The sequence below is a fragment of the Stylophora pistillata genome, chromosome 14, assembly GCF_964205215.1.
Source record: "Stylophora pistillata chromosome 14, jaStyPist1.2, whole genome shotgun sequence".
Lineage (NCBI taxonomy): Eukaryota > Metazoa > Cnidaria > Anthozoa > Scleractinia > Pocilloporidae > Stylophora > Stylophora pistillata.
Window position 1 is genome coordinate 7,769,879 of NC_142532.1, and position 14,421 is coordinate 7,784,299.

Here is a 14,421-nt window from a genome sequence, read left to right on the forward strand (position 1 = left end):
TCCGAATATCTGCGCCTGCTATCTGAAGCCTCCATCAATGACGGACACCAGCAAATTTAGACCAGTCGATACTGAGAGACCCAAAACAAGAGGAAGGCCAGTGCAATATTATCATCCATTTTTACAACGGGAAAGGCAAATTAGTGCAGTCATATCTAAAGTTCTAGCCAAGCCCATTGCCGACTCCATCCGTCCCAAAGGTTCTACAACTTATCTAATTGTACGACTACCTAGATAAAAACAAACTATTGAACACCTACCTGTCTGGCTTCCGATCACTCCACAGCACTATGACAGCACTACTTGAAACAACGAACAACTGGTCAGTGAAAATTGACGACGGCCTCTTTATTAAACGGCGTGCTTTATATCGACCTTAATAAGGCCTTCGACACCATCGATCATGCGATACTGTTGCGAGAATTAGCTAATTAGGGACTTGACCAGAACTCTTTACAATATTTCGAGCCTTACAGTAAGGAGACAGAAATGTTATGTAAACGGTGCATTAAGGTCCAGTGTGAGCAAGGTAAGCTTGCGAAGTGCCACAGGGCAGTATCATGACTTGGTCCTCTACTTTTCTGGTATACATAAACGACGTACCAAACTGCCTCGACACAGCCTGTGCAAAAATTAATGTTTGCAGATAATGGTAACATTACTATTTCTGGTTCTACGACTAGCTGACCTTGAACAAAGAACAAATTCAAAACTAGAGAATCTTTATTGCTGGCTACACGCCGATAAGCTTAGCCTCACGTAACGAAAACTGAGTTTATGGTCATTGGCTTTCGCCAGAAAATTCTTGCCGAGAACTGATGACATAAGCGTCAAATTATTGAATAAGTTCGTCATACTTATTCGTTAGGTGTCGCCATTGACGACGATTGGCTTTCTTGGTCTAATCATGTTGACGAAATTTGTAGAAATGTATCTTCCGCAATAGGTGTCCTTAGACGTATCAGGCCTCTAATTTCCGAATCGACTGTCATACTAGTTTACAACACCTTGATCCAACCTCTGATTGCCGAAGCCTCGTTTGGGACGGCTTAAGTAGTCAATTATATTGAGCAACAAACTACAAGAATTACAGAATCGAGAAGCTAGAGCAGTTTTAAAGGCCGATTACTGGGCTAAGCTTAAACCTGCTCCTCGAAAAACTTAAATGGGACAGACTAGAAATAGGGAGAAAGAAACAATAAGCGATAATGATGTTTAAATTCCTAAAAGAGCTAGCTCTAAAAGTTACGGGACCAGTTTAACGAGCGAAGTACAACCTACGATTTGCGTACTCTTTTTGTAAATTGACATTGCCAAGGCCACATAAAATGATCACCTCGACCCGTCGTGGAAAGAATGAAAGGTTTGCAAACAGACGACAAATTTAGAGGAGTTTGCGAAGCTTTTTTGGCTCTGTCATTTCACACAGAAACAACAAAGATTGAGGCCGTGCGAAATAACATGCACTTGAGTGACCTGGTACTGGCTCGGCCAATCCCAGCGTTCATTATGACTCCAGTATTAGCAAAGTCGCGTATTGCTTCGCTTATCCACGAGTAAAATCCATTATAACTACTAACGTGTGTAGATACGGACACATTGACTTGAACCGGTCCGGAAAAGGCTGCCTGGCCCGGACCTTGCACGGCTCTGTTGCATTTTCCAAGAACTAAAATTTTTATTTATCCAATGATCTAATTGTAGACTTCCAAGCAAAATGAAAAGGAAAAGAGAGTTTCTTGTTCTGACTAATCGAAATAAAGGAAAAGTTTTTGCTTCAAAAATCTTTTTTTTTTTTGCAATCGTCCACCACGTGCCCACTCTTTGTATGTAATCGTACCCAATTGACCTAATGGTCACATGATTAAACACTTACTGAGTGAGGTAGGTGGGCCGGATAGGAAAATATTCGATTCTCGGTTACTACGCACGTACCTCACTGCGTTCGATCCTTGCATAATGGCATCAAACCAAAAATTTTCCCTCTAGCCCTACCCTATTAATTTTGACAGCCTTTCACAGTGAGCCTGGCTTATTGGGCTACTGAACTCGCAATCACATAGGGACACGCTGGGGGAATCTACCTGAGAAATTTCATAGAGGTGATCAGAAAGATCTTAGAAGCCGAGACAACATGACGCTATCGACCATCTGGTATTTTGTTCACTTCATTTTCACTCTTAAAACTACTTTGACATGTTAATAGATACTTGCCACCCTGCCCTGCTTTCTTAACATCAGAGATTCGAAGTATTGTGCTTTTTTGACCTTTTACATGGTTGTTATTATTTACAATAATATATCTCTGGATTTTATGCGACATCAATGTCTCTCTTTCTTTTTGCTTTCTTTTTTCTTTTTTTTTTTTTTTTTTTTTTTTTTTTTTTTTTGCTTTCTCAGATTGGGTTCGTTCAAATGTCTACCGAAAAAACTTTCGAGTTTTCTGTGTGCCTCAAACGACCTTGTCGAAATAAACAATGCAAATAAAGATAGATTACCGCCATAACTCTGATTTACTTTTTAACAAACTGCTGTTATATGATAGTCACATTTTTTAAAAAGTTCTTTACATCTTCCTTTTGTCATTCAAGGTACATCGACGTCGATTAATGTCCATTTAAGGCATATCAAAGTACAGTAGATAGTCCATTGATTCTCTCTCGTTAACGGCCAACGACGTTTTCGTAAAGCATGTTTCGAAAGTAATTGCGTCAGACTGTCTTGAAATTGAAGAATCGGACATGAGCCACGTTTTGACTTGAACCTAACCACAAAAGACGAGTTTTACAGTATTAGTTTCAAGAAAGCTACAGACAACGCGATCAAAATTGGTCTGAGAATCTGTCGAACGAATGGAAAACTCTGAACAGGGAAAGCAGGTAAGAAGATTAATTTTTAAAAACTAGAAACATTCGACTGCAATACGTTCTCATTGTAAGATCAATGCAACAGAATTTTCGTTTTTGATTGAATCAAAGCAAATAACAGGTACAAAGCAGATACAGAAGGCTAACTCATAGATGAAGCCTTGTATCTATTTCTATGGTATTTGTTATAGGAAATAATCTAATTATCGGGTGCGTGCTCCATCATTTCTCTTTTCATTAAGAATCTAGTCAGATATTGGAATCTATGAAAATCTCTGACTACGGTTTTATTAGTTTTCTGAAATTTTAATAATCGTCAAGGTGGGCCCCTAATTTTATTTTTCCCCAAAATTTAAAAACTCAGTAATGTATATATATATATATATATATATATATATATATATATATATATATATATACATACATATATGTGGAAGAGAAAAGCCCAAATTTAATTTTCTCGACTAAAAAGTAGATCAAACCACAAGTATTCTGGAAATTTTTACGCCAGAGAGTAATCCGCTATGTCAGATGTCTGAAGTTTAACAGACGGGATGCTGACATGTTCGTCAAAATCGTGCTGTGTCAAGAAGTGACGCTTTTTGCGGTAAGGTGTGGGCGATATATCACAGATTGAGTTCGAAAGATTGTAATGAGGTTTTACCTGTGGGTTGATTTGCATAACACAAGAGGTTGACATCGACACAATTTTTGTGAGGAAGACTTAAACCACGGGGCATAAAGGTGAGTAGAACCGGAAATGTCACCATTGCTTTCAGCTTGCTGTGAGATTTAAGTTTAATCTGAAATAGCTTTCAAGTAAGATTTGAGATCGGTGAGTTTATTTCAAAGATGCATTCGGGAGCTCACGGTTTAATTTCTTTATCGTCATAAGCAATTAGTCTCGGTCAAGTACGAAGAGTACGAAATCTATCCAGTTTGTACGTGTGGAAATCGTGTACAGGCAGACTACCTCAGCACGTCAGCCTTTGTCGAAACGAATTAACGCATAAAGCCAACGAACAAAAATAAACTATATTGAGATGAAAAGTTATTGAACGTGTGGAAATCGTGAGTTAGTATCTGTGTAGTGTACAGGCAAACTACCTCTGCAATTCACCCTTTGTCGTAACATACGACCGTAGAAAGTAAAAACGAACAAGTGAAAAAGAATAAAGTAATAAAATGCGAACTTACAAAAGAGCAGAACCTGAATGTCCGAGAAAAAAATATGTTTTGAAATTTGGGATAAACATTTTTCAATTGATTCACGGAAAATGCTTTTAAACCCAAATCTATTAGAATGGCTGTTATTACCATATGTTTTTTATACAAATAGACTGGAAACTTCGGAATGATAATTGACATTATAGTCATAGAAGTCAGACAAGGTAATCAACCACTCACTGCTTATTAAAACATTTGTGGGCGCTCAATCATTATTTTCAGTTTTGAATTTTGCATTTTCATCTGACTGCGAAGAGAGGAAAAAAAAGGCACTTGCATCTTAAACTAGTCATTTTAGATAAAATATCTTTGTCTGATCTTAATTCCGTCTCAGGAAGTTAAACCCATGACCTGCGGTTTCTGTGAAAGATATTTTTGTCAGAGCAACCAAGGTTCTATAATTGGAAACTATCAATGCATTTGTTGTCCTGTCATTACCGGTCTGTTTTGAAAAACGTTCATCAATTTTAGGCTTGATTGGCAAACACAATTCAACCTCTGTTGAGCCAGAATATCGTTGGCAAAATTTTAATTTCTTTACATCCTGTTTGTTTGAATAACACAGTCTTTGAGTAGATGACGGTGATTGTTCGCGAAGTTCATCAGATGATCCGGAGCTCGATTTGTTTTCACAGCCACATATTAATCAGCGTTCAAACGAAGAACATTGTGCTTTATGCTTTTCAAAATTAGGTCTCGCCAAACACATTAGGATTACGGGGAGTTTTTGTTTGCTTTTTGGATATCAAACCCTTGGCGATTTTGAACAGGTTTTGAACTATCCACGAGACCACTCGTGATTCACCGCCATTACAGGTTAGTGTCATAGGAATGTTTTCAACTCGAAGCGGGAGATGAAATGTTTTACTCATTGCAGTTTTTGAGGTACATATGCTCCAGTTAACAATCTGATTAAGTTTTCCCATCGCTAATGTTTATGCTACGCGAGTACCTTAAATGCAAAGAAGTAAAAACCATGGTTAGTAAAGTGATTTAAAAATATCGCTTTGTTCATAACCCCGGTTGTCTGTGAGACTCCCGTGACCAAAATTAATTTGGTACACCTCATAGGTTATAGGTTATAAAGTTCCTCAATTCATGTATAGAAAATAAAAAGAAACATTGTTGGGTTATGTCCGGGAGTAAGTCGAAAAGATGAAGAAATTTGTATTATGATCGGTGTCTGCAAGATATGCAAATGAATTGTGATTGTTGATTTCAATAACCCGAGATTTACCGAATTCATTTTCTCGGATTAAGTCTGTCCGCTTGAGGATGCTTCACAACAGTGTACTTTAAAAGATTACATGTCAGATTTTGGCGTGCTGTTTAGTCTAAAATGTTTTGCAACTGGGCCATTTATTAGGTTTACAGGTTGCAGTGTTCGTTTACAAACCCATTCCAGTCTTATCTTTTTTGGGCGGGTAATTAGAGAATGTGCAATTTATGGCCAATACCTTTAATGAATTTGAACAACGATTGTTATAAAAAGGTGAAAGCGAGTTAATGAATAATATTGAAAGGTTACTTAAAGGTTCATATAAGTGCGCTGAGTTTTGTTTTCCGTCTCTGCTGGATGATATATCATCCAAAAGACACCGGGTCTGTTTAGTACAACCATAAGCTAGTCACTAAAAGGCATTTAAAGTAGTTGAGTGGAACAATTTATTCACAAGCTTAAATTTAACAGAAAAAGTTTTTAACACAGAATTGCTGAACGTCTTTCAGCTGTGGGTTTTGAAAGAAGTTTTTGTGCAAATTGCAGAATGCATTAATTTATGTTCCACTACAAATTCTCATCACGGACATTTGCAAATGGCATAATTAAAGTCATCGGCTCGTCTGTTCGAAGCACAATTATAGTTATCTACGGTAATTAAGAACTTTTTAGGATATAGAGCAACCGCTTATAGAGTAACCGAGCTTTGAGGAACATCTGCCTTCAACCAAAAAAGTGGTGGGGAACACCGGTATAGGTAAGGCTATGATGACGAAAGAATTAAGAAGCGGAGACACGAATTTGAAGAACCGCAACCACTACAGCAAACTTGAATTATCTAACAAGAAAACAGTTTATTTCAAATTTGTTGGCAAAAGCTGTGTTAACTGAATATCTAACCGAGAAGAAAAAAGGCTTTCAACCGGAGATTTATTCCATTTTTTATGCGGCAAAGCGACATTTAAACTTGTTGAAAAACTAATATTTTTGAAAAAATTAAATTTTAACCATCGGCGAACTTTCATGGTAATGAAAATAAATAAATAGATAAATAGGAAGTAAAATTAATAAAAGGCGAGATAGTTCGAAATGGAAATTTACATGAGAGGATTTTTATGATGCGGGAAATTTGTTTGCCACAATGGTCTTTTAATACATTTCCATTTTAAATTTGTGTTCACCTCACCAAATTGGTATAGTTGCCCTTCTTATTATAGCTACGAAGTTGATTACAACTAAATCCTACTCAGGTTTCATTTAGAAATTAGGGAACAAGATACCTGTATTGATCTGTAGTTGTTGCTGGTTTAGGGTTTGTTTTTTGTTAGAGTTTATATAAAGATAGTCTCTTTCGAAGTCGTCGTCTTGGCCCGTCACGCAACGCAACCGCATTGAGGCGAAAATGTTGCGTGACAAGCCAAAGACACCGCTGAGAAACAGATAGATTCAAATGAACGATCATTTTTGTATTTTTTACACTCGATGTTTACAGTTTGATCTCAGAACTCCTGACACCATGTACGAACCTCACCTGCTTAATCCATCCCAGGAACGTCCGCGCAGCACTCGGTCCCATTCTCTCAAGCCAATAAGTCAACCTATACCTAACATTCTGACTCAAAGAAAGCGACTCTACAGCTTGCCATCCAAACCTGTCATCCCGCCTCATATCACCATACAAGCTTGCCAAGACAGCAGCCAGGAGAGCCTCAGTGACGAAGAAGAACAAAGAAGCAGATGGAGTCATGAAAGTATGGGTAAGAGGGTGGTATAACTTTTCAATTAAAAATCATCATTTTTGGTTACTCTTCCTGCGAGGCAGATGGTCCCGTCTAATTAGAGGGACCTCAGTGCATGCATCACTCTCGTTCTCAGAGGTGCAGTTCATAGTGCCAGCGGTACTGATACAAAGACTGCGTAGTCAGAAAACAGCCCGTAGGTCCACGCTGTTGGCCAAAAGATCATGGCCCTGGGAACGATACTGGGCGTGCACAACCGCTCTATGTGGAAGAGAAAACAAAATAAAGAACAACAAATGACACTCACAAACTTTGTGCGAGATGCGGGAACAAGTTACAAGTTAAAGACGATATTCAACGATTTGACAAGATTGAGAAAAATTATACAGCATAGTTAAACGATAAAGCCGAAGAAGTTAAATTTACAATGAAGAACTTATACAAATGATACAAAGGGAAAGTACGCAAAACCTGAAAAACTAAAAAAATATCGACGAAAGTAATACACGTGAAAGCAAAAGAATATAATGAAAATGCAACAGAAAGAAAAAATGAATAATGTCAATATGATTTATTGCGGCAACATTTCTTTCGAACGTTTTTAAGTGTTTGCCAACGTCTGAAGCGAACACGTTTTCCCAGATATGTTTGGTAGATTTGGTTTTAAATTTGAGCAAAGGTCACAAGCGCTAGCTCAACTCCCTCTTTTCTTTAGTGAACAACATATTGTTTGAAATTTGCTATCTTATTTTTTATTTTGCTAATTTTATTTCATTTTTTCTGTCAGCGTGGTACACTCCTGTTGTTGGACTATCCTGTAGCCTTCTGATGTACCTATGGTCATGCGCACTGGCCTACTATTCGTCAACATGACTCAATGGAAACTATCTGGTACGCCTCTTTGTTAATAAGCCAGCAAAAAACCAAAAATGAAAACAAAACAAAAAAAGAAGAAATGTTACGTTCATCTTATTAGGTTTTTTTGATATAATGAAGTTTAAGCTCTAAATATATTGTATTTTCCTTAGTTAACAAATTCCCCACGCAATTACACGCATTACTTTCAATTTTCAAAACAAATTTTTTTTCGAAAGCGAACGATAGTGTCGTCAGCATGCTGCTCTGTACTCTCAAAAACAAACAAGCTACCCTGAATAAGCCAATCATATCCCTTGTTAGAATGGTTCAAATAACCTGATTGGTTAAACAAGACTAAAGCTGTCAAAAATGTCAAACCATCAGAGTCCACAATCATCAATAGTTCACAAACTGAGATAGTTCAGCAGGTCGAATATATATGTAATATTTGAATGATGGGCAGAGTGCTTCTTCATGGTGGCAATGTTGAATCCTTAATTCTACCTTTTAAAAACGCCGTTGCACCAAAATGTAAGAAAAAGACGCTGTAACAAATGGTGATGGTTTTTTTTCCAATCATCTCACCGTTTTTGTTTCTTTGATTTTTTCACCAAGGGACCAGAGGGAAATTTAAAAAGCAAAGTTGTAACAAACAAAAGTTGGAAAAAGTAGCTGGCGCCCAAATAGATAGGAATGGAGTCGAATTCAAAATTTGCCGAAATCAGAGACGTCACAGAGAAAGGAATGATACAGCGGCCGAATGAAACGAGAAGTTGCAAAGAAGATAGAGTGGGAAATAAGAATGAGAAATGAATTTGGAAATTGATAGGGAATTGCAAATGGGAATAATGTAGAAGAACAATGTGAATAATAGACAAATTGAGCAAGGCGTGATGAACTTTCATGTTTAAAATTTGTCAAATGCCACACTTTTCGTCAGCAGATAGCTGTAAGAACTCACGTGACTCGTGAGACGGCTTCATCGAAACTCGAAGTGATGTGAGCTTAGTCACTCGTAGCTAGAGCAGGAAGGTTCACGCTTTTTATGTGAAACGTGAAAAGGCAAACTTCACGTTTGCAGTTTCAAGCAAACATGGTGCTACGTCTCTCTAACATTAATACGTTAATCGTAGAAGGAGGGCACAAGTTATCAGCATAAAAGATCATATGAAAAAACAGACAAACAAGCATTTAATTCCATTTTAATGCCTAATTGATTATATATTCTTTAAAATCAAGTCATAGAGCAAACGGCCCTGATAACACAGCTAGTTCATTCTGTTTGTTCGCAGTTAAAAAAATTGCCTTTAAATACCTCATTTGCATGATTAAGTTAAAACTTTAATTCAGAAGTTTTCACTTTCAAAATTGCATTTTTAAGTTTCTTTTTTTTTAATTAGAGATCTGAATTAACTTTATTCTACATTCCTATGGTGCTAAATAGGGGGCCTCTATCAAATGTCTCAGCGCTATGATTGGTCAATTCAGTGTAGGGCATGCGCACATACTAAATTGAAAAGTTTGTTTGAATTAAAATCTTCTCCCTCTATTTGAACCAACAGACGTAATAAATATATTACTAACTTTGTTTTCTCGGTCTGTACAGTTACAGTCAAACCTCTACAAACGGCCACTTCTCTTCAACATCTACCTCTCTACAACGGCTACCTGTCCACAACGGCCACTTTCCTTTTGGTTCCGATGGCCTGTCCATACATTCATCCCTGCCTCCCCATGACGGTCACTTCTCGGTCTATTTTCTTCTGTCCTCAAGGTGACCGTTGTAGAGAGGTTTAAAATTCATTGCTATATGAATTGATTCTGAAAAACCTCAATGGGAGTGATCAAGGAGAAGTATTGTATTGTAACTTACAGTACGGACCAAGAACTGGGTTAGTACATGTAACTGAGATATTTTGTAGCTACAGGCTACTTCTTCTCCTACATATTTTTTATAGTCCAAAGTTTCTTTATGTAACCTTTTATTATCATTTCATTTCTTTGCTTTTCATATCATTTTTTAAACTCGATTCTTTTTTCCTGCATACTGGTTTAGCTTAACAAATTAATTTAATACCATTAAATCTAAACGTCATTTATGTCAAGCCCTGTTATCATCAAACAGTAAGATGGTTAAAAGTAGCTGGAAACACATAATAAAGCTAGTGACAGCAACATATTACAACTGTTTTAAAAAGGCTTGCTTCTTTGCAGATGGTCTCAATAGGGTGATAGCTTTAACAGCTAAAGGTTAAAATTTGGATCATTTTACGGCTAACGGTTTACTTCTTTTCTGTATAATAGAAAAAGATTTTTTTTACGGTAAACTTATTTTACGACTCCCAGTTAAAATTGTTCAGTTTTTAAGCTTAGCGACTTTAAGTTTTTGGTCGTTCTACACGGCTAACGGTTAACCCCATTGGGATCCTCTTCGTTCTAAATATTTTGCTTTATACTTCACAAGACTCGAGTAACTATTTTACTGATAATTTGCATCAGCTTTAAGGCATATTTGTTGGCCCTTAAATTTATAAACTCATTGTTCCCCTGATCCATTAAGGAACTTTTAATGTAACAATGACGAACAATCAATGGAACTCTAATAAACATGAAGGAAAAAATGCTCAGGTCCTACAGATTAAATTAAGACCTTTCTGTTTGATTCTTCTTAAATATTCTCAGTTGTATTCACTCACTCTCTTAGTAAAGTTCACCACTTCATTTGACTCTATAAATGTCAAGTAATAATAATAATAATGATAAAATAATAATAATAATAATATGATAATATTAATAAAATAATAAACTTTGCAATAACCGTTGTTCATGACATTTCATGTCTCTAAACGGTGTAATCACCAAAGTGATAGAACTAAATCATATTTGCTTATCTACTAGCTGATTTAGTGACTTTTATCTGCTCTCTTAACGACATTATGAATGTAAAAAAAATATTTAAAAATATGAAAGAACTGTGCAACCAGTCGTCGTCTTTGACTTTTCAAGGTTTCGAGTAGTAAGCGAGGCCGCATGCCCAGAAATATATTACAAGGCTGCATGACAGTCCAACAATTGGTGTATACCACGCTAAAAAATAGGAAAGACAGTTTAAAATCTACGATTAACAGAAACGAAATGAAAGAAAGTTGGAACATGTAGAATCCTAAATGGGACATCCATGCATGCGTTGCAAACTCAGCAGGGCGAGGAGGCAAAACAAAACTTTGGACGCTCTTTGATCAGCACGAAGCTTTTCTCAGTTCGTCAACGACAATTAATTCAACTTCTGAACATGTCAAAAAATGGTTGTGCAATATCTAGGACCAAAATCATAGAGACACGGACACTAAAATCGTGCTTCTCAAGAATGCATTGTTTTAGTTGAAAATCTCATTTACGGGCAACAAATGTTTATGACTATAACATACCCATTTCCCCTCCATTTCCCACATTTTCATCTTCATCACTTTCGTCCTTCCAGTTGTCTTGACAGCGTTGAATATTAATCAGCGGTAGTAGAACAGGTTTGGATGGCAGGCTCATTGTACGCTTGGAACGTTGCTTGAACTGCATCATGGGCTGGCTTTGTGGTTTGAGGGAATGTGACCGTATATTACGCGCATGAGCAGATGGACGTAACATGTCGGCTTCTGAAGACATGTTACGCGTGTGATATAAAGATTCACACTAAAACAAAAAATCAGCGAAACCAAAAATATTCAAAAAAAATCTCCATTGGCCTACTAGAGCACCAAGATGTATTTCTTAAATTGAATTTATAGTAAATTGTATCTTGAACATTTTTGCCTGCCACTAACAATGTTATCAGTGCAGTCGTGACATAATGAGTAGTTTTCTAACCATTTTTCACTGCATTACCGCAGTAGGGTAGGACTAGAACGGAACATATGCGAACCATGTGAGTAGAGTAGTCCACCCAATAAATCCCACCCCAGGCATCCCACCCCTGGCATCCCACCCCAGCCATCCCACCCCAGCCATCCCATCCCAGGCATCCCACCCCAGGCATCCCACCCTAGGCATCCATCTCACAGTGATCTCGTGCGTGGGAAATTAACGTCTCCTAACCCTAACCCTGTGGGAGACGGGACTTCCATTTGTTCGTCCCTATCCGAGAAGACTAGAATATCCAACCATAGAAAAGGTAGCATATTCTTCTCAATTATTTTAAAGCCTTGAGTGTTGGTCCGGCCGGGGCTCGAACCCTCGACCTCCCGCACAACAGTCCAGCGCTCTATCCATTGAGCTAACCGGGAGGCGGTTAGTTGCAACACAAATGACACAAATGGTAAGATTACTGGTGAATGCGGTTTTTGATAATTAACATTTATCACAAAGACGCTGTTGGTCAAAATTCAAAATATTTATTTTAAGCTATATACCCAAATCTCTATATTGGCACGCTCCATAAATTTACTTTTAAGATAAATTTCCCTTTTGAAGATGATATTGCGCAAGAGTTTATCGTACTCATTTTTTTTTAAGAGACTATCCGCGCTACAGGATCAAAGTTAATTTGCCTTTTAGCAAAAGCGCATATATGAAGCAATCTTATATAAATATTGAGAGAAAATTTGCCAAAAGTAATTTTTACTGATACAACATGATTGAAATGCCTACCTGACAAATAAAGAACGAAGCGTCAAGTCGATTTCCGTCTCTTTGTCGATAAGCGTATGATGTGAATTTGTTTGTCTGCGATTATTACTTTTAGCTTCGGATGATAAAAATCTTTTTGCCTTTGTACCAAATCTGGTCAATGAATGAAAAGCACGAACAGCTTGGAAATAAAGCCACGGGAAACAGGAAAACTACCTTGGTTTTTTTAAAGCAAATGTCACAGAGTGATGAGAAATAACTTCCTCGGATTCAGATGGCAACGGAAAAAATACTAATTTAAAAAAATTTTGTCATTTCAATTATGGCAAGGCGCGTATTTGATCAGTCGCTACGTAAACGCAAACGAAACAATGCCGAGTAAAAATAGAACAAAACCAAGTTGTCAAGTTAAAAGCAGCATTTCTGACAGCTTTATAGGTGATGGACAGGAAAATGATAAAAAGAAATAACAAAAGAGAGAGGAGCTTGCATGAAATCAATTAATGACATTTCGTTTCCTGACCACCTTTTCTGGGAAAAAAAATTTGTCGAAAAATGAATACGGCACCGAATTAACAGAAACAAAACGCAGTGGAAAGCATATAAAATCGTACAAACACTGAACTTCTTCCATAGTCTAAGTTAACGAAGAGGACAACGCTTTGGATGAAAATAGATAAAAAACGTAATTTTTAATTGGGAATGGCGCGTACGAGCGAAGAGGCTTGTCTTATGGCAATGGCTGCCTAGTGACATTCACATGATATTGATGGCTGCAAGATGGAACGGAGAAGATCGAGAGGATGGTGTAAACATATTTTTATAAAACATAACGGCTGTTTATCTCTTACCTGTATGAAGATGTAATTTTTGTTTAAAACAAAAATGAGATAAAAATTTGCTCAGTCGATGTGTTGACTACATATAAGTAAGAGAAGTTATTTGACGCAACCACCCAACGCGTTTAACTTTGTGATCGTTTGAGCATACATTCTGGTTCCAACAACCACAACAAAAATATTACAAATTACAAGCACTGAGTTAAAAGATTCACAACTTGTGTTTTTCGTTTTTTCAAAGAAATTGGGAGAGGAACGAGGTGTGAATTAAAAATGAAAGCATAAGTAGCTCTTAAAAAAAGCAAGGGCCCAAGTAGTTATAGTGATCTCCGGGAAGAGGTTATGAGCTCCTCGAAAGGACAATGAGTAAAGTATTGGAATAGAGTAACTGCAGGCCCTGACCGAAGCTCTTGAGAAGTTTTACGCAACAGTTCGAAAAAAGACGGAGAAAATTATGATCCTGATAATCTTCGTGAAATGGTTCCTGCTAGTTGACGGATACCTGACCGAGAAAGAGTACAAACGCTCGCCGGATTACTGGCGCCATGGAGTTTTAGGGCACGAAGAAAGTTGTTGTGTGAAAAGCAGGGCTATTGCGGGGACAAGGCCTGAAAATAAACACGATTATGTACAGTCAGACTTTAAATTTAAACACGGGGTGTGAACTTTTTTATAGTTATAGGGATCCATAGAAGCAGCTAATGTTACCATGTAAACAATTACAAATAACATACCAACGAAAAAAATAAAATTGCAAGCATCGTCATTGAAATACAGATATGATCGAAGCCAGTTCAGATGAGAGAAAAAAAAAGGAAAAAGAGGTCATGCTTGCATTTAGAGACAGAATTGTGTATTATCAACAAGTATTCAAATGATTTATTTCGTGCAATTTGAGATAAATCAGCAGTCGTGTAATTATCAGAGGGCAAATTGCGCTTCTTCTGGGAGCTCAGCCAATGGTGAGGCAGGCTCCGCGTGGTGATTCATCCCTACTTGCACTCGAATTCAAGTGACTACGCTAACTATTAATCGTGCCATTTCTTTATCGT

General features: G+C 37.3%; 2 protein-coding genes across 9 annotated transcripts; one reads left to right on the forward strand and one right to left on the reverse strand.

The window, feature by feature from the left end:
• The first annotated feature begins 1,929 nt into the window (after positions 1-1,929).
• On the forward strand, positions 1,930-12,582 carry LOC148716351 (uncharacterized). Of its 8 annotated transcripts, none has more exons than XM_088744863.1 (5): positions 1,930-2,154; positions 2,401-2,879; positions 6,806-7,070; positions 7,840-7,943; positions 8,526-9,498. In XM_088744863.1, the coding sequence occupies exons 2-4, from the start codon at positions 2,853-2,855 to the stop codon at positions 7,923-7,925; spliced, it is 378 nt and encodes a 125-aa protein (XP_088600989.1). In that variant the 5' UTR covers positions 1,930-2,154; positions 2,401-2,852; the 3' UTR covers positions 7,926-7,943; positions 8,526-9,498. The 8 variants fall into 8 exon arrangements, with proteins under 8 accessions (XP_088600989.1, XP_088600988.1, XP_088600992.1 ...); XM_088744862.1 differs by having other exon boundaries at positions 2,592-2,879; XM_088744866.1 differs by lacking the exons at positions 1,930-2,154; positions 2,401-2,879 and adding an exon at positions 3,304-3,611.
• On the reverse strand, positions 9,079-11,570 carry LOC111329492 (uncharacterized). The gene is made up of 2 exons (XM_088744867.1): positions 11,339-11,570; positions 9,079-10,997 (listed from the first exon to the last, which is right to left on the reverse strand). Exons 1-2 carry the CDS (start codon positions 11,568-11,570, stop codon positions 10,912-10,914), a joined length of 318 nt encoding a protein of 105 aa, XP_088600993.1. The 3' UTR covers positions 9,079-10,911.
• Positions 12,583-14,421: the final 1,839 nt, after the last annotated feature.